We start from the raw sequence: 19,658 nt of genomic DNA, 5'->3' as shown, positions 1-19,658 counted from the left end.
GTCATTTTGTTAAATACATTTGGAAAAACACAAAGTTAAGTGGACTTCTCTACTACAGGACTTCTCAGAGCGTTTAATACGCTAATGTGGCACGACAAATCAGAATCACCAATAGTGTTCAGACAGACTACAGCATACAGTATGCACACATGTATTCACACATGCATTCACAGGCCGGTGAAAAATTCGAAGCTAGAAAAATGTATGTTTAGCTGGGCATGGTGGTGCACGCCTGTGGTCCCAGCTGCTTGGGAGGCTGAGGTGGGAGGATCACCTGAGCCCAGGGAGGTTGAGGCTGCAGTGAGCTGTGATCGTGCCACTCTACTCCAGCCTGGGTAACAGCAGCCTGGGTGATGACAGAGTAAGACCCTGACTCAAAAAAAAAAAAGAAAAATGTATACTAGTCACTTTTAATTCCTTTTTAAAACTTAGCGTTAAATCCCTCTGAATAGTCATTTTGTCCTGTCTGTGTTTAGCCCACTGGTATGATATAAATAGCAATGGTCACCCAGGAAGAACCTCCAGTTTTCCTCCTACCAAACTTTGAGAGACCATAGCTGGAGATCTGGGTGGGAAACATGACTTTTCCTGCGGCTGGGAGGCTGCTGGTCTCTGATGCACACACATTCTTTTCTTTTTATTGGGCATTGTTCGGTGTCTTCATGTTTTTGAAGACGTTCCACAGCCTCAAATCCATAAACTTCAGAACCACCTCAGATTCAAAAGGTGAAAGGCCCTTACTCAAAATTTCAAAACAAGTTCTTATCCTAGACAAAGAAAGGAGTCGACTCTATTTGGAGCTTTCCAGTCCAAGTATATGTCACCGTTTAAATAAATAAAAAGACACAAACTCTCTGGATTGGTTCAGCTGGGCTGGAAGCCCTGTGATAAGAGGTCACTGGTGTGAGTTACTATGGTAATTGAGTAGTATCAGCAATAGTTTTGCTCTCATGAGCATTAAAGCACATAATAATAGGCAAACAACAGTGGTTAAAGCAAGCAGGTAGGATTACTATGTTCTTTTGTCAGAAGTATATAATGTCTTGTAGTCAGTTTTAAAGACTTCTCAACCCCCAAATCCACCCCACCGTCACCTGCTGAGTAATTTTGTATGCTTAATCTCCTGCCCTCAACTCCAAGCTCTCTGCTAATTTGAGGCAAATGGGTATTTCTGACATTAAATAGGGCAGCAAGGAAGCTCTGACCTAGAAAACCTGCATTCTGAAGCACTGAGAAAAATATTCTTTCAACAATTTTGTTAAGAATCTTTTGAATGACGAGGGAAAAAGAAAAATAGCTTTCACTGAAACAGGAGGTTGCAACCTCCCAAGGAAAGGTATTTTGCAGAACAAGAAAAAAGGAAAGAAAAAAGAAAGAAAGAGAAACTTGCAGAGCATCCCCACTCCCAACTTCCCCCATAAAACTTGTCACTTCGCATTGCCATCCGCTACCCCAACAATAATCACTCCGTGCCTATTGCTAATTGCAAGCACAGCTGAGGCCCAGCGGGGAACCCTTGCACAGTCTCAGGCCTTTATACGAGGCTCAATCTGTTGTATGGCACTTGTTCACACACAAAAAAACTACCAGCAAAGGCAGAAAGAGGCAGAGTCACAGGTTTCTTGTAATCCCTCTGCCTCCCCGCTGACAGCCCAGCCCTAGAAGCATTCCTGGTTTTGTCCTCCTCTTTACAAAATCTGAAGTGACCTTAAGCTACGAGCATGTCAGCTTTTGAATGTCGAGTTGCCGGCTTCTTCAGGTGCATTAAGGAGTGGGGGGGCTACATCTGGCTTCTGCGTGTCTGTTTGCAGCACCCCTGGGGTGAGCTGTGGCTTCCTGTAACATGTAAAATATGAGTGTGAACTCAGGGTTCATGGCAAGGAACAGGAGGTCATGCCTCCATTCAGTTCTAAGTAAAGAAACTGGGAGTTTGCAGATGTTTTTCTGTATGTGTAATGACACCACCCCCCTCCCCAGCCACCGAGCAACCGAGCGCCGTTTTTTGATAAAATGTGCCACAATCAGTGTGCTACTTGCAGATTTATTCATATCAATTTTTGCAATTTATATATTCAGAGACAAGATTGCTATTTCGGCAACTTTATGTTGGATGTCGTATGTTTGCGTGTAGAGAAAGAGGGAAAGAAGTATGGGGCGGGGAGGGTGGGCAGAGAAAGAAAAGAAATTAAGCCTGTGCCTCAGGCCACCAGCTGGGGTGTTGTCAAGGAGACAAAGCATCAGACGGGAGGGTCTGTGTCCCGCTTTTGCCCAGCGGTCACTTCCTGCCCAGACTTGGAGCTGGGATATCTATTGCTTCTGGCCCAGAGGAAGGCCCATGAATGGCTACTTTGAGAGGAGAGTGGGTATGGTGGGGTTGGGAACAATCTCCCAGTAGACAAGGCCCAGACCACTTGAAGAAAGGCCTTCCCATCCTCCCTGGAGGTCAAGAACAGGTAGGCCCGAGAAGAGTTTTGGTGTGGCCTCTATTTGGGCCTAGTGGGGGGCTCCCAGCCCTTCCTTCCCACCTTGCTACCCTCTGAGATGAGAAGGGAATTAAGCCTCCTGCAAAATTCCCGCTTGCAGAAATTTCTATTCCCAGACCCCGAAGCCTCACACTGTATTTTCACCAACAGAAGACATTGGTTGGGCGAACAGGGAGATTAATCCTCCCAAGCCTGGGGAATAAATGTTCCTCAGTGGGACAGTGTTAATTGCTGAGCTTGGTGCAAAGATCATTTTGAGGCATTTAAGAAATACATGATTTTTATTAGTATAACTGTTCCACGTAGGAGTTATTTTTCAGCAAAGGGCAAAAGCTTTGCCTGCCTTGCATTATTAGCCTAATTCTACTTAATTGTTTCCTAAAATAAGGGTTTCCTGAACACACATTCCAAACCTTAATAAGTCTGTTGTGGTGGGAGTGATTCTGGATGGATAGCTGTTGCCCTTTTGGGCAACTGGGGTCTCAGGGCTGAGTATTGCTTGAGTAGATCTGTGCTTGAAAAATTGGAGCGGGGGCTGGTCGATAAGGGACAGGGGAGTCTCTATGAAAACATATGAGGTGACGTGGCACACAGTGTAAAAAAATGCATCCTTTTCTTGTTGTTTGGACCCAATCCTCTATGAGGATTCTCAGTTCTCATCTCCGGGCTTCATTTAATTCTATTTCACAGATTTAGAAATGTTGGCCCTGTGGCATGTTTTAAATAAACCAAATAAATGACTGAGCAAATGCTACCAGATTTGTTCTTTGTTCTTCATAATCTCAAAATTCTGTGGAGCCTTGAGAGTTTGAGAAATTGCCTCAGTCCTGGGATTAAATGAAATGACCAAACTCATCTTACAAAGACATTTTTTTGTTTGCTTTTTTAAAGTATAGTTGAGTGTGCCAGATGAGACTATATACATTGCTACATATCTGTTCTTTCTTAGGCAAAGTTTCATTTTAAGTATGGGAAGTGATTTTTATTTACCATCTTTCTTTTAATTGTCATAAAAGCACGTAACAAAAAATATACTGTCTTAATCATCTCTAAGTGTACAGTTCAATAATATTATATAGATTCACAGTGTTGCGCAACCGATCTGTAGACGTTGTTTCATCTTGCAAAACTGAAACTCTCTACCCATTAAACAACTCCCATTTCCCCCTCGCCTTAGCCCCTGGCAACACTGTTCTACTTTCTGTTTCCATGAACTTGACTGTTCTAGATATCTCATATAAGTGGAATCCTATAGTTTTTATCTTTCGTGACTGGCTTATTTCATTTAGCATAATGTCTTCAAGGGTTATCTATATCGTAGCATGTAACAGGATTTCCTTCCTTTTTAAGGCGGAGTAATATTTCATTGTATGCATATACCACATTTTGATTACCCGCTCATCCTCTGATGGACACCTGGGTTGCTTCTACCTTCAGGCTATTGTGAGTAAAGCTGCTATGAACATGAATGCGGGAATATCTCTTCTAGATCCTACTTTCAATGTTTTTGCATCTATACTCAAAAGTTCCACTTTTGAGTAAGAATAAAGGTACTTACTCAGGTTGTGGGAACTGGAAGAGTGGTATTTGCTTTTGGGTTGGAGGCAGTATTCCTAATTGAAAATTCACATCAGTGCCTCTGCTTTCCCATCTTATGCCTTTGTGTCTTTAAGTCGGTATCAGTGAGTTGAACTTTGGCTTAGTTTTCTCATTTGAAGGTGGTACACCATTTCCAGCAATATCTTATGATTATTAGGAAAGATAGCCTTTCTGAGACCATCACACCTCCTCACTGATGACCACCTGCCATATTGAAAAGTGGGATTGGGTAGGATAAAGGGGAATTTTGTGACTTGTTGGGTTTTAGACAATCTGATGCAGAAGCAACATACTTATTTGTATTCTGGCTTTGGCTAGCTAAAAATTTCCTACAAGATGTGTCTTCCAGAGAGAGACCCCTAGCTAAGCTTTGGATTAAACTCCCCTGCTTGATTTGCTTTTAGAAAGGATCTTTCTGGACTCTTACCTCCCCCTTGAAATTTCCCCCATGCAACAGGACTGACTTGGGTTAGAAGGCTGAAATACATTAAGTCAGGAGTCCACATGTGGACTCATCCCTTTAATCATTCGTTTGAAATTATGATGCTAAAGAATTACTTATTACACATTTTACAGAGTTGAAATTTGGTCATGAATAGATAACTGCTTATCTTAATAAAAAATCAAGGTACTTAGGACCTTCCTAGGGAGGTTAAAATAATGATCCCAAATGCTAAATCCCTTATACCTTCCTACAGAAGCAGCAAATATTTTAAGCAGTAACAATTTAAATATATCTTTTAAATTATTATGTCTTTTGCATTATCTCTTCCTAATGAGAAAAGACTAAAGGCAAAGGAGGAGCTGAATTCTCTCAGCAGCAGGTTATGGAAAGCCATAGTATCTGAAACTGTGGTTGTGGCATGTTGTCTCAGGCTCCTCCATCAGTGAGTCCTCAGGGAGCTTCCATCCAAACTTTAGGACCTGGCCATCCTGAAGAGCCACAGCACTGATAGCTTTGTAAAGACTTCAGTGGCATGGGTTTTTAAGTATCCAAAGAATTACGTATGTAAAAAAAAAAAAAATCCTACCCTCAACTAAAAATGACACTTAGGGCAGCTGAGAAGGTCATTCTGATTATCTGTACCCTCTGATTTTGGTGTCTGTTTAGAGTTTCGGTGTCTGATTATAGCTTTGGTGTCTGATTATAGCTTTGTGCTGTTAGCTGCGCGTCCTGAAGCTGTGACTGGGAAATACCCATTTCTAAGAGCAGTTGTTTTGAAGGATGAAATCCTGAATTACAGCAACATTCAAGTAAGGCAGAAGATTGTATCTTTCAACGGCATACTGGTTTTTGAACGCATTTGGATGATATGCCCTTTTAGAAAGTATTTCTTCAGCCCTTGGGGAGCTTTGACAAATCTGGAAACTTGCTATGAACTGCTTGCCGTCCTTTAGTGCTTTGCCCACTTGGCATAGATGGCTTGAACGTGCCAGGGTTTCTTTGTCAGACCCTCTGTGAATCTTTGATTAGAACACCAAATACAACCAGATCCCTGGTGATCATTAGACCTGAGAGACCCAGGGGGCTGTGGAATTTTGGCTTAGGCTAACGAAGCTACAGGGACTTTGGTGGAAGTGTAAAGAAACCCTGAATGATGCTTTTCACATGTTCTTAAATTGCCCAAATTGTAAGGAAGAAATACGCATTGAAAGCTTCAAACATAAAATATTTCATTACAGTATTTCAATATAGCAATTGAAATAGGTTGTAGGGGTTTTTTCCCTTAACAAATAATAGTTCACTTTGTCACCAAAAACAAAATGAAGAACTGAGTCACATGGGCATGGTCAAAGTATTGTCTTCCTTTTTGACTCCTTGCCAACAAACAAAATGTTATTTCATTAGCCCCTCTAGGCAAGATGCTGTGCCAGTCTCTCTGAGGTGTGCCTGTGTTGGGTTAGAGAAAGGAAACTTTCCAGAGAAAATATAAAAATCTTCCAGCATTCAGTTCAAAAACACCGGTTGGTTACCAAACAGTTACCAAATTACCTGCTTGTTCAGGCATTTTTAGAAAAACAGAAGCTGCTCAAAAAGGTGGGGTTTCTTTGTTTGTTTGTTTGTTTGTTTTTTCAGAGACAGGGCTTTGCTCTTTTCCCCAGGCTGGAGTACAGTGGCACAATCATAGCACTGGAACCCCAAACCCCTGGGCTCAAGCAATCCTCCCACCTCAGCCTCCTGAGTAGCTAGGACTACAGGCACACACCACCATACTTGGCTAGTTTTTAATTTTTTGTAGAGACGGTGTCTCACTGTGTTGCTCAGTCTGGTCTCAAACTCCTGGCCTCAGGTGATCCTCCCTTTTTAGCCTCTTAAAGTGCTGGGATTACAGGCATGAGCCACTGTGTTTGGCCTGCTGCTCAGAAAATTTTGTACAACCCTGAGTAGCTCACACTTAAGGAGATGTGATTTCTTATTTGGGAAGTGGGGTGGGACAGCATGGCTCAGATAATAATACCCAATACTCAGTATGTGCCTGGCACTGTTATAAGCACTCAGCACCTAAATAACTCATTTAATCCTAAGTAAGTTTTATTATTATCTCCACTTACCAGATGAGAAAACTGAAGCACAGTGGTGTTAGGAATTTGTCAGGATCCAAACACAAGTGGTCTGAGTCAAGTGCATTTTCTTAGCCACAGGTTGTACTGCCTTTCAGAATTTTAAGTTGATGCTCTATCTCTTGCTAGCTGCTAGACCACTTTACTTCTGGGTCTCGGTTTCCTCATCTGTGAAATGAAACTATGGATGATGGTAAAGATTCAGCTACAGCACTGTTTAATATTTAGACATGAACTGCCCAGGCATTTAATGCTTTGCTTTCCTAATGTAGATGGCTTGAACATGCCACTTTCAAAGGAAATACATGTTTAGAAATGAACTAACAAGAGAACTCAGTTCCTAGTGAATTTCAACTATCACTCAGGATGGAGATATATTGGACTGAGTCACAAGTTTTCAATCAAAGAAGGTGTGTGAAGGTGTGAACCATACCATTTCTGCATGGTATGATTATTTGTTCTTAGGCCAAACACTATTATTTTTTAAAGAGCTCATTTTTATGATATTGGGCTAAATATTTCCCTCAGTTACAGGCATGGGGCAACATACCTTGTTGGGAGTATGTGTGTGTGTATATGTATGTGTGTGTGTGTTGCTAAAAGTGATTTACTACAGTATGTATGTGTTTTATACTTCAATAAAATTTTCCTGTGAAGAAAAAAGCAACACAGGAAGAACTGAGTTTGGATTAGACTATTTTCACTGGATTTGTGACTTTGCCTAAAACTCTTCTCTTCTAGTACTTCCTGATGACATCTTTAATTTCACATGAGACAATTTTTTCCCTTGACCTGAAAAGGCTCTACCATTTTGCTCCCCTTATTCACTAAAAATTTTAAAGCCTATGATATGTAATTTTTCAGAAATTTTGATCAATGTTATAGTTTTTCTATCTCTGAAACTGTTAGGAATATTCAATCATTGTGATGAAGGCAACTTTTCTAGTTTCTCCCACTAGCAATTGATGAGTTACCAACCTAAAATAAAATAAGAAGATGAGGTAGAATGATAGGGGAGAAGAAAAATTGTGTTAATGTTAGTTAAGAAATAGTAGCCTTCGGCCTCATTCAACTTTTTCTAATCATTTCCCTTAAGAGTCAGTAATGATTGTCTCTCATCCATCAATTCTTAAGACTGTTAAGTGGTTTTCCATGGGGATGCCCCTGCGTCCCCACACTCTGCTTAGCAACTTCCTATGCTCATAAAATGTAGAATCTTTTCAACACCATGCCAAGCTCAGGCTCTGAGAGAAATAGTTTCAATAGCATTGTCCTACCCACACACTTCTCTGAGAACTTCAGAGCTGGATGAATTTGCTCTAGGGACACCTAGGACTAGAGCTGTTTCTGTGTAACCAATCCATTACTTCTATAAAGTACCAAGTTGAATGCAAACAACTTATGCAGATTTAGTGGTAAATAACGAACTTGAAACTTGTCTCACCACTTACTAGTTATGTGACCATAGGCTGCTTATGTAACCTATCTATGCCCTTTTCTCTCATCTGCAAAGCGAGGCTGTTAATAGTGTCAACATCTTGAGTTCAATTCAATGATTGAACTATATAATGCTTGTAGTATATTTTGTGCAGTGCCTGAACATTATAAGAACTCTATGTTCAATGAATAGGCAACTATTTTTATGAATTGTACATGCACGTGAGTGCATGTGGGTGTGTATTAGGAATTCTTACAAAATAGTACTTTGCTGAAAACAGTAGACTCTAAAGTCCTATGGAATGGTCTGGTCTGACAGGGGTTTGTGTAAGTTAAAGGGATAAATTACCCTTGTGACAAGTGAGTATGAAAATACAGTCAGTGGTTCCATCTCCTCGCAGCCACTACTCCTTGTTTCCACTGCCACTCATCTGTGATATGTGGCTTGCTCTGAAAACAAATGTACCATTAACAGTAATGTCTTTTTAGGATATCAAATTAACATCAAGATGTTGGGGGTCAGGAATTAAGACTCATGTAAATGAGGGTGGCTATCATGACAGAAGACGTAACTGCAGTGGCAATCATTGTGGCAACACTCTATATAGTTGATTAGATATTATCCAGAGCTAAATGAAAGCCCATTTTCTGTGAATCCTATAATGTCCAATAAGGTGTTAATTACTCATCTTGTCTCTCAAGCCCACATCCCTTCCAGGGGGTAAAGTTTCCAGAGGAACAGTGAACCCAAGAACAGGGCTAAGAAGAGGTAAATGAGCAACTTTTCGATCACAAAATTTAAGGGAGAACCAAAAAAAAAAGTAGTAATAAAGATAAATAACATTTTAATACAACATTTTTATAAAATCAAAATTAGTGCAAAAAGTCCATGATGACTGAAATATCAAAATTGTAATTAAAGACAGGATCTGATCCTGCGCTTGTACAACCCTGCCCTGCTCCCTCACCCTAATCCTGGCCTTAGTGAACCCGAATGTTAAAGAAGAAACATTTTATGTTTAAGGATTTCTCTACATGAAGTCAGTATGTTTGCAGGGCAGAATGGGTGACCCAAGTGTATCTGCATATTAATGATCTACGCTTCTACTAGAAAGGGAGGATCAAAAAAAATGTCTTTCTGTCACATATTGAAAATATGTCCAGCTGGGCGCAGTGGCTTATGCCTGCAATCCCAGCACTTTGGGAGGCCGAGTTGGGTGAATCATGAGGTCAGGAGATCGAGACCATCCTGGCTAACATGATGAAACCCCATCTCTACTAAAAATACAAAACAAAAAAATTAGCTGGGCATGGTGGTGGGTGCCTATAGTCGCAGCTACTAAGGAGGCTGAGGCAGGAGAATGGCGGGAACCCAGGAGGCGGAGCTTGCAGTGAGCCAAGATCCCGCCACTGCACTCCAGCCTAGGCAACTGAGCAAGACTCTATCTCAAAAAAAAAAAAGTATTTCCATGGGCCGGGTGCAGTGGCTCACACTTGTAATTCCAGCACTTTGGGAGGCCAAGATGGGCAGATCACCTGAGGTCAGGGGTTCGAGAGCAGCCTGGTGAATGTGGCAAAACCCCATCTCTACTGAAAATATAAAAACTTAGCTGGACATGGTGGCTTGTGCCTGTAGTCCCAGCTACTCAGGAGGCTGAGGCAGGAGAATCACTTGAACCTGGGAGATGGAGGTTGCAGTGAGCCAAGATCATGCCACTGCTCTCCAGCCTGAACACAGAGTGAGACTCTGTCTCAAAAAAAGAAAAACAAACAAAAAGAAAGTATGTCCATGATGTTTCTGAGAGGAATAACAAACTGGGTAAATTTTATTGAGTCCTTACTATGTGACACTCACTCTGCTAGGCACTCCACATAAATGATTTCTTTTAATGCTCGCAGTAATCCCATGAAGAGAGTACTGGTATTAACTCCCAGAGGAGACTGAGGGTCAGAAAATTAAGTAATTTCCTTGAGGTTACCCAGCTAATAAGTAGCCAATGTAGGCTGAAGCTGTAACTCACCCTACAGGGTTTGAGAAATCACTCATTCTGTGTCTGAATATTTTTAATTCAAGACTTACATCTAGGTCAATATAGTTTAAAATGTGCTTTATGAACCCAAAGTTTGGGTTATGATCTACCAGAAAACAACTTTACAACACAATTGCATGGTTAAGGAGCTACTTGTGTGTCCTATAAGGCATGCACACAATTCCAGAAATATTCCAGTGGGAATAATTTTCTTCACCACCACATGACTTTCCCTGGTAACGTGTTCCGCTTTCCCCCTTGTTTTGGGGGATCTTTTAGGTTGAGAGAGGGAGAGAAAAAAGAGAAGAAAGTCGACGACGATGATGATGATGATGATGACGATAATGATGATGATGTTGATTGCAGTGGTGGAAGTGGTGGTAGCTAACATTTATTGAGGCCTTATGTGCCAAATGCTGTTGTGAGTGCTTTGTGAGCGTGATTTCATTTACCCATCAGAAAAAGCCTATAAAAGGCTAGTTAGTCCCCATTTTCATCAGGAAACTGAGTCTCTGAGAATGTAAGTAACTTGCCCAAGATCACAAACCCAGGTGGATGTTAGGGCCTGTGCTCTTAACCTCTACACTGTAGAAAGAAAGAAGAATTAAGTGGGAAATTTTTAGATCAGCCTTCCAGCTTCTTTTAAATAGAGCCTTCAGATCCAGTTCAGCTATTGAAGAAGTTCCCACCTTTCCAAGGGCCCTGTTGTCTATGATGGGCATAAGTTTTGGGTGACAAGTTCAAAACCTTCACAGAATTTTCCCCAGAGGGCATATTTTAAAGGAGCCCAGGCTGTTGGAGGCTTTATTTCTTTAGTGCTGTTTTTTAGGATTAAAGTAGTTTTATTTAGCAAGTTTCAAATTAATATACTTGAATTAAGGGAAGGCAGTAAAGGAGTAGAAATTATACTTAAATACTTAGTACATGTCGTCAGCCCACAATTCTTATCTCTACAGACTTAGAGTACATTTTACTGAAAAGTTAGTGCCCAGGTGTTAGGGTAGCTCTGGAAAAGGCATATCTGAACCAAGGACTAAACAAAATGGGGAGGACTTACAATTTTCTTAATTGCCTCTTTTGAAGAATCATAACAAATTGCTGCATTCCCATCCATCTCAAATAAAGCAAATCCAATTAATAAGCACTGTAAGTCCCGTGAGGAAGAGCAGAACAACCCAGACACCAAAGATTGTGCTGATAAATGTTTAATGACTGGCTTTCTGGGAGGGAAAAAGCCCTGGTTGGTGGCATTTGCCAATTCCCATGATGATAAAATCCCCACGAAGGCCTATTTCTAGCTATCAATGTGATATCCCTAAATGCGAAGTTGGGAAGAGATGTGCAAGATCGGCTGTCATGACCAGCAAACACACTACTCCATCCCTTACGGAGGAGGAATGGAAGACAGTCCGCTCTTTCAATGCAGTGGCTATCCTGGAGAGCTGCTGCTTCTGGAGACACTCACTGTGTGGCATTGGGCAAGTCACTTCACCTCTCTGGGCCTTTGTTTCCTCCTCTACAACAGACAATGTGGAAGATCCCCTGTACCTCTAACATTTTAAAGTTCTAGAAGGCAGTGCCTCCTGCTTTTTCCGACATCCAAATGCCTTGAAGCGCCTTTCTGGAAAACCAAGTTAGCACTGTGCTGCATCCAAAAGTGCCTCCAATTTCATCTCCTGAGCATAAGGTTTGGAAAGGAGTGACTTACTCCCTTTTGCCTCTTTAAATGTGTAGCCAATGGGGCATCATACATTTTTTACACTTCTTTTGCTAGATGTGAGATCCAGGAAGGAAAGCATGGATGTTCCAGGGCTTTCTTGTTCTCCTGGGGTGGGAGGCTGTGTGTGATGCACTGATCCATTGCTGTATGCAATTTCTACCTCTCTACCCTTTCGGCAGCCGAGCAAGATTGTTGATAGTCTCCTACCTTTTTATTTTTATTTTTATTTTTTACTATCCAGGAGCCATTTACAAGAGTGGGAACTGCTTACATAAAATGGAGGGGCGGCAGGGGGTTGTGTTATTTTATTTTATTTTATTTTTTCCTGAAAGGTGGCACGTCTCTCAGCAAAGAGAAAAAGGCATGTTGCACAAGGCTTGCTGGCAGTGATATAAGCCAGCGCCGGTTTGCCTGTTGTCACAGCCAAAGCAAAATGCCACCTCTGCCTAGAAGCCAGAGTGCCACACTCCTCTTTTGTGTCCCTGAGATGTACCCATCATGAGGCCCTGGAATTGTAGGTTTGGCCAGGAGGTTGCCAGGATTGCTTGAAGGTCATCTTCCAATCCCAGGAGGCTGGGGGTAAGGGGAGGTTGATCATAGTTCTCAAAATAGATCTTTTGAGCCCCCCAGATTACATGTTAGCTACAGCTAGTAAATGTGGAATTTGAGGCCTTGGGTTAGCACAAGAGAGCCCCCCAGGTGCCAGGAGTAAGGTAGGGCTGCAGGAATACCAGTGACCCAGTGATCACCCTGTCCCTGGGCCCCCTCGTAACAAACCCAGATGCAGTAACAGCAAAAGCTCCAGAATCCCAAGGCAGGAGGTGCCAAAAACACCCCCCAACAACCACTACCAAAAAATTTTTTTCAGTAAAATGTTCTCACCCCTAGAGGGGAAAACCTGTCCATGCCTGAAGCAGCTTGACCCTAGCAAATACCCTGCCTCCATGGAGTGAACTGCAAATCAAAAAAAAAAAAAAAAAAAGTACTTCCTACCCCTCCTGCTCCCTGGGAGGGACAGAAGGTTCCTAAAACTGACAGTTTCGCCTCCATGATCTTTAAAAGAGCAGAAGTTGGCTGTGAGGCTGCAGTGCTGCCTCGATTGGGGTAGTGTGGTCTCTGTTGCGGCTGGGCTCCAAGGAGAGCCACAATTGGCTCTGATGAGGAAGGAGCCTAGAAATGAAAGATTGCAAAGAGGGCTTCTGTACACCATGGCTGAGACTGTGTCATTTCTTGCAAGGTGAAACTTGGCAGTTCTACCTTGCAAGTAAAAACCTAAATTAATTTTTTTTTAAAAGAAATTAAGTCAGAAACAAGGCTTCGGAAAAACTGTGAGTGTTAGGCATAAACTGATTTTGGATGATCTTTAGGTGAGAAAGGGTGGAGTTACCATCAGAAACATGTTTTTATTTATGCTTTTCGAATCCCCACTGGTGTGCGATGTGTGTGTGTGCGCGCGCGTGCATGTGCGTGTATTGGTTAGCATGAGAGTATGCATCATCTCAATTCTCTAACCAGTCTTTCTTTTTTGCATCTTTTCTGTGCACAGTTCATATAGATCCCCTATAAATAAATATATAGGTCCATCTACACCTTTTCATTTTATTTGTAAATTGTTTGGTATAAGCGGCAGAGCGTAATGAAACCTGGTGAAGTTTAAAAGATTAGATTTTTTTTCATACTGACACTTCATAACACTGTTCATATGTCTCCGAGTGAGATTTATGAATATATGAGCAGTACTGCAAAATTATACTGCACCAGAGACTTCCTGCACCACAGGGGTGGCAGTCTAAAGTGACACAGCTTCAAGCATTTTTCACAGACAAGAAGCAAAATTTAACCCCCTTAAGGGGAAGTATGATTTCAACAGCTTGAAATGAGCTCATTTGTAGATGTTTTTTTTTTCTCTCATCTTCCATAATTTTTTGGTGTTAAGATTAAAACAGATTGCACAGCCAATGTAAGGGCACATAAGCTGCCCAGAGTACAGTTTGGCCCTTAAAGAGAAATCTTCATTCATTGTCTTTATCAGCACTCTTCAGTCAGGTAAATGAAGATAAACTCGCCCCTAAATTCCTAAGGCTGTCAGCCCAATTTCCAGTATTGTACTTAGCAGACAGGATGCGGAATTTTCAAATGGTAAGTGGCAAGGAACATCAATTAATCCAGTGGAGAAGCCTCATCTCTCTGGCACCAAGGACAGTCACATTAGGAAATAATTAGTGTCATGAATCTAAATGGTGTAAAACTGACCAATTAAAAAAAGAGACTCAGAAGAGTGAAAGATGGTCTTTATGAATTGAAACATAGGAAATGTCTATCGTGGAAGAGTTCAATTAGATTCAGAGTCCAAACTGGTCTCTCTTAGATTGGCCCAGTATCCAGTACCTTGTAATTTTGTATAAACTAACGTTCATTAATCTCTATGCTCTCAAATTCTCTTTAACCATTTTGTTTCCTCCTGGAACAGAGTGGGGTACTCAGACATTGCCTGCTGTCTCTCTCTGCCCTATAAATGCTCCATGATGTGTTGGCTGGAGAACTTTTGTCTCTTTTTTCAGCAATGGTACAACAGCTCCATGAACGTGATCTGCACCTGGTTGACGGACCGGATGGACTTACAGCTTCACATTTATCAGTTGAAAACACTAATTAGGATGGTAAAGGTAAAAGAAAAAAATAATTATTCTTCTTTGCAAATAGCTTACTGAAATACATTTCATTGGCAAGCTGCAGAGCTTGCTTAACACAAAGAATATTAGTTTACGTATAAAATAGTATCTCATACAAGAAAAACCTATGCAATCGTTTTGTGAAGCATGATAAACGTGTTACTCAGACAGCAGAGGGAAATTTAATACAAATGAATTTGATATCATTTTCCAGAGAGGAAAAATACTTTGTTTTTGCCATGCAAAAATACTGCAGAGGCCATCGTGTCTTTGCATTAGACTTTCAAAAACTGGCTTTTGGTGCCATTATGTTAATCACATCCATTACCAATTTCATTTATAGTTTAATTAAATAAAATTTTGCCACTATTAATTTAATAGAAATATTTACCCCCAGCTATTTCTAAATATGTCCTGTGATCATTATCAGAATGCAAATCAATATTGTTCTCATAGTTAATTGAAGTAGTTCCTCTTACAATGTGTGTATACAATCAAATGTAAAGGATCGCAAAGGTGAGATAACATACCCTGAAAGTAGCTTTTTCCCTTGTTCTTGTGTGTGCGCCTTGGACTAATGATAATTATTTCAGTGTGAAATCTCTGTGGTTTACATGAAATAATAAGATCACAGAAGGGGGTAAATACATTTTTGATCATTTCAGTTTCCATTTGATGCTTCACCATAGAGGGTTTTAAAACATTCGTATGCAAAAATCTCATTCAAAGCACAAAGTCCTTTAAAATATTTTAACAATAAACGTAGCTGAATGTCTATTTCTTAACAGTTTACCAAAAGTACCTGCAACACCCACTCCTGGGCACCCCACCCCCACCCCATTTCTTAGTCTGTTTTGGATGAGTACCATTTCACTTTATCCCAGAGCTTACGTACAACCAATTGCTGTTCCGTTGTGTGTAATTAAGAAGAATTATTATTATCTGCATTTGATCTCACAAAGCATCCGCCCAGGAAAAGTTATAGACAGCAGTGTATTACAGCTCTTAAAAAAGGAATGTATACACTCAGACTATGGACCCAGCCTCATTTTCACATTTTTTTACTTCAGTTCCTTAGGACCAGCTCAATAGTCAAGTGGTCGCCTGACCACTTGAATTCCATTTTCTGTGCATAAATACACTTTGGGAAATTTTTCTGTTTGACCCTTATTGGGTAGACATGAAAAGAAGATATAATTTTAATACTTAAAAATTATCTTCCTATTATTTCTATTTCCAGATTGGTATTGGAAATTAACAGTATTTTACGAAGGAAAAATATAAGTCAGAGGAGAGGTTTAATCTTAGCCTTTTGCCAAAAAAAAAAAAAAATGTGATATGAACCACAGAGAAGGGATACAGAAATGTCACTGCCAAGGGAACCCCTTCACTTTAGCAAAAAGTGGGTTCAGCTTAACTAATGCCACAACTCGGAGCTATGAAGCAGAATTCACAACCTTTAAACCAAGAATATCACCCAGAGGCCTCCTCCTCCAGGGCAAATTTCCAAGGATATTTGGTTTTCTTTCTTGCATCAACAGCCACTTCATTTATTCATCCATTCATTCATTATTCAGCAAGTATTTATTTATTCATTAAACATTGGATAAATATTAGGTGAGCCTCTACTTGTATATTACCAGATGGAGGATTCAAAAATGACTAGATGTGGTCTCTGCACTTAGGCATTGAGAGTCTAGTTGGTATACACATTGCTATGGAGTCTGAATAAAAGAGAGAATACTCAAATGCTTTTACCTTTATTTTCCTCATCATATTCTGGCAAAAATTATGTTATTCTAAGTGGCAACAGAACAAATGATTGAAAAGTATAAAAATTTAAGTTAATTGTCTGGATATCTGGTCCACACCATGCCTAACATTTACTCAGTCTCTTACCGGTCCCCATCAAAGTGAAAACACAGTTCAGGTAGCTGTCTAGCTTCCTCTTCTCAGCAAGCCTTGCAGGTTGATGCATGATTGAGGATAATCTTGTAATTTAATGTCTAAACCAGATTACTTTTATGTTATTGGACTTCACTAAGCCAAACTGGGTTCACTCATTAACTCTATAGTCATTACAACTTGTGACCTTCAAGAGGGATTGACATTATGATTGTTGCTATCATGACTGCATTAGATGGACTACTAAAAATAGAAATAATGGGCCGGGCACGATGGCTCACGCCTGTAATCCCAGCACTTTGGGAGGCTGAGGTGGGCAGATCATAAGGTCAGGAGATCGAGACCATCCTGGCCAACATGGTGAAACCCCGTCTCTACTAAAAATACAAAAATTAGCTGGGCATGGTGGTGGGTGCCTATAATCCCAGCTACTCAGGAGGCTGAGGCAGGAGAATTGTTTGAACCCAGGAGGCGGAGGTTGCAGTGAGCCGAAATGGTGCCGTTGCACTCCAGTCTGGGCTACAGAGCAAGATTCCATCTCAAAAAAAAAAAGAAAGAAAGAAAAAAAGAAAAGAAAAAGAAAAAAGAAATAATGATGGGAGTGGTGTTGATGTATGTTAGCATTCCTTGTCTTGCCCCTTTAGCAAGTTTCCTATATCAACAGGAGAAACAAACAGCAGAATCAGTAGCTGAAATGATATGCAGTGTGATGAGGAGAGTTGTAGTTAGAGAGAGACCTTTAAAAAAAAAAAAAATTACGAAGTAGACAACAGCCAGATGCTTCTGGTCATATTCAATTAACACTGAAGGATTTCTAGAAAAACAGTCCTTGAGATACCTAAGGAAATCTGAGAGAAACCGCCTGAAGGAACAAAGAAAGAACGTGTGATGCGGTAATACCAAGCCATTGTTCTTGAAAAAGAGCCAAATTTCTTCCCTGAGACCATAAAGTTGTGAACGGAATAGATACAGTTCTTTCCCAAGGAGATAAGAAATGAGTCACATGCCTGCAACATATTGATGAGGCATTAGCGCTCCATCTTTCTCATAATTGCTGCTGCCTGTGATAGGTTTCATATACCAACATACATATGTCTGTCTTGTGAATGAGACAGAGGGATATCAGTACAGCTCATGCAGTTACAAGACTCAAAAATACTAAAACCAGACTGCAACAGAAATCACAAAATACCATAACCGCTCAATCCATTATTTATGTGTTATAGCCCTTTCCTGTGTCTATCATATTACACTAACCTAAGAGAAAGAACCAGTCCACAAAAGGAACCAAAACAATTATGGAACATTTCCCTTTATGGGACTGAATAAACACAAGCTTATGTTCTTTGCTTTGTCTCATCTAATATAGTTTATCCTGTCACTATTTCTCATTTTCTGTCATTCAAAGGATCTCAGTTTTCAATACAAGTGAAATCTAAGCACAGTGGCTTTTATTTGACAATGCATAGAGTGTGATGTTTAGCTGAAGGTCAGTGCTCTCACACCCACACCTGCTTTTACCTTCTCCATCCCCATCATGGAGATGAGATCTCTCTCATCACTGTATCTTTTCCCTCCTTAGAAAACCTACAGAGATTTCCGATTGCAAGGGGTCTTGGACTCCACCTTAAACAGCAAGACCTATGAAACAATCCGGAACCGTCTCACTGTGGAGGAAGCCACAGCATCAGTGAGCGAAGGTGGGGGACTGCAGGGGATTAGCATGAAGGACAGCGATGAGGAAGACGAAGAAGACGATTAGACCGTTTGGTCCTAGAGTCCACGGGGACAGAGTCTTGTAATCAGTGCATGTCCTTAGTCTGTTAGTTAAACCCATTAGGGAATTTTCTGTCAACTACCATGCCCATGAGATGTTTATCAATACAACTGCCATTTTAGCTATGTGGTACCAAGATTAGCAAATGACCTTCATATCCACTGATTTCCTGATGTCCATGTCTATATGTTTACAAGCAATATGGAGCACCATTCTTTAAATACTGTTCATGAAGAATACATAGTCTTACCACTAGGCACGTCCCTGTTATCAGCAAAGATCAATGATGCTTCATTCATGTACTGTGTATGCATTGGTGGAAAATGGATGTGAGGGCAAGTATACCAAGTACATTCACTGTGTTTCACGTATGTGGATGCCAGTTAATTAAACCAGTACATAAATAAATTAATTAAAACACATAGATCTGCTTTGTGTTTTTATTTTTATTTTTTGAAAAACAAAAGGCAAGTCTCCAACAATCAACTTTTGATTCTTTTTGTTCCCTTAAAACTAAAAAATGAACCCCTTATGTCCTTGTTAACCCATGCTTTCATTTACTCAAATAATTAGCCAAAAAAGGATGGCTACATACCAATGGATTGATTCTCTTAATTGCCATGGCAAGGGGGCAATCCTATCATGACTTAACATCAAGCACACAGTTCAAAACTACTGTCTTCTGTCAAAGTTTTCTCCTTTTAAATGTTATTTTGCTTTTATGTCTCAACTGTGTATGTAAAAAAAAAAAAAAGAATATTTAAATTACAACCCTAGACTAAAAATGTGTTTATAATAAGATGTGGATATTTCCTTCAGTAGATTGTAACCATAATTTAAATTATTTTGTTCCACACTGTTTTTTATATCTGTCATGTACATTGCATTTTGATCTGTAACTGCACAACCCTGGAGTTTGCTGCAGAGCTATTTCTTTCCATGTAAAGTAGTGGATCCATCTTGCTTTTGCCTTATATAAAGCCTACAGTTATGGAAGTGTGGAAAACTGTGGCTTCTCAATAAATATTCAAATGTCCTAAGAATATACGTTTGGGTCTGTTTTTCTCTGTCTTCTTTGAATGCCAGAACTGAAACACAACAAGAAGAAATAGGAAAGGGAGGGAAGAGGTAATTTTCATAGAGTGTTCTTGAAACTGTTAGAGTGGGTCGTTTTCGAATGCTTGTAGTTCTCCATGAGAGACTGCCTAAAATTCCGCTAATTCAGACTCCACTAATTCAGAATCCGTGGGCATTTGGACATATTGGACAGATTACGCTTGCATTATAGGATAAATAAGGGTTTGCTAAGCAAGTAAGTAGTGTAAACGAGAGAAATGTTTCTCCTGTACGAAGAGAAGGCCAACAAACTGTTTTTAAGCACCACTTTAACAGCAGTGTTTGCATTCAAACAAAGTGTGTGCCAATTATATATGATTCTTATATATTTGTTAAAGCATTTTACAAGATTCTCTA

The 19,658-nt window shown here is 40.3% G+C and overlaps 1 protein-coding gene across 14 annotated transcripts in view; it reads left to right on the top strand.

Moving 5' to 3' along the window:
* Positions 1-19,228, top strand: part of CADPS (calcium dependent secretion activator) — a 487,588-nt gene extending 468,360 nt beyond the window's left edge. For 13 of the 14 annotated variants that reach the window (XM_033210318.1, XM_033210317.1, XM_033210316.1 and 10 more), the window contains 2 exons: positions 14,393-14,497; positions 17,991-19,228. In XM_033210318.1, the coding sequence (XP_033066209.1) occupies positions 14,393-14,497; positions 17,991-18,170 (285 nt within the window). In that variant the 3' untranslated portion in view covers positions 18,171-19,228. The remainder of the gene's footprint in view (positions 1-14,392; positions 14,498-17,990) is intronic. The other variant, XM_033210309.1, reaches the window with a different exon arrangement.
* Positions 19,229-19,658: the final 430 nt, after the last annotated feature.

This window comes from Trachypithecus francoisi, unplaced genomic scaffold (genome assembly GCF_009764315.1).
Source record: "Trachypithecus francoisi isolate TF-2019V2 unplaced genomic scaffold, Tfra_2.0 Lachesis_group0, whole genome shotgun sequence".
Classification (NCBI taxonomy): Eukaryota; Metazoa; Chordata; class Mammalia; order Primates; family Cercopithecidae; genus Trachypithecus; species Trachypithecus francoisi.
The sequence above is the reverse complement of the archived record's forward strand: the minus strand, read 5'-3'. Positions and strand labels throughout refer to the sequence as shown.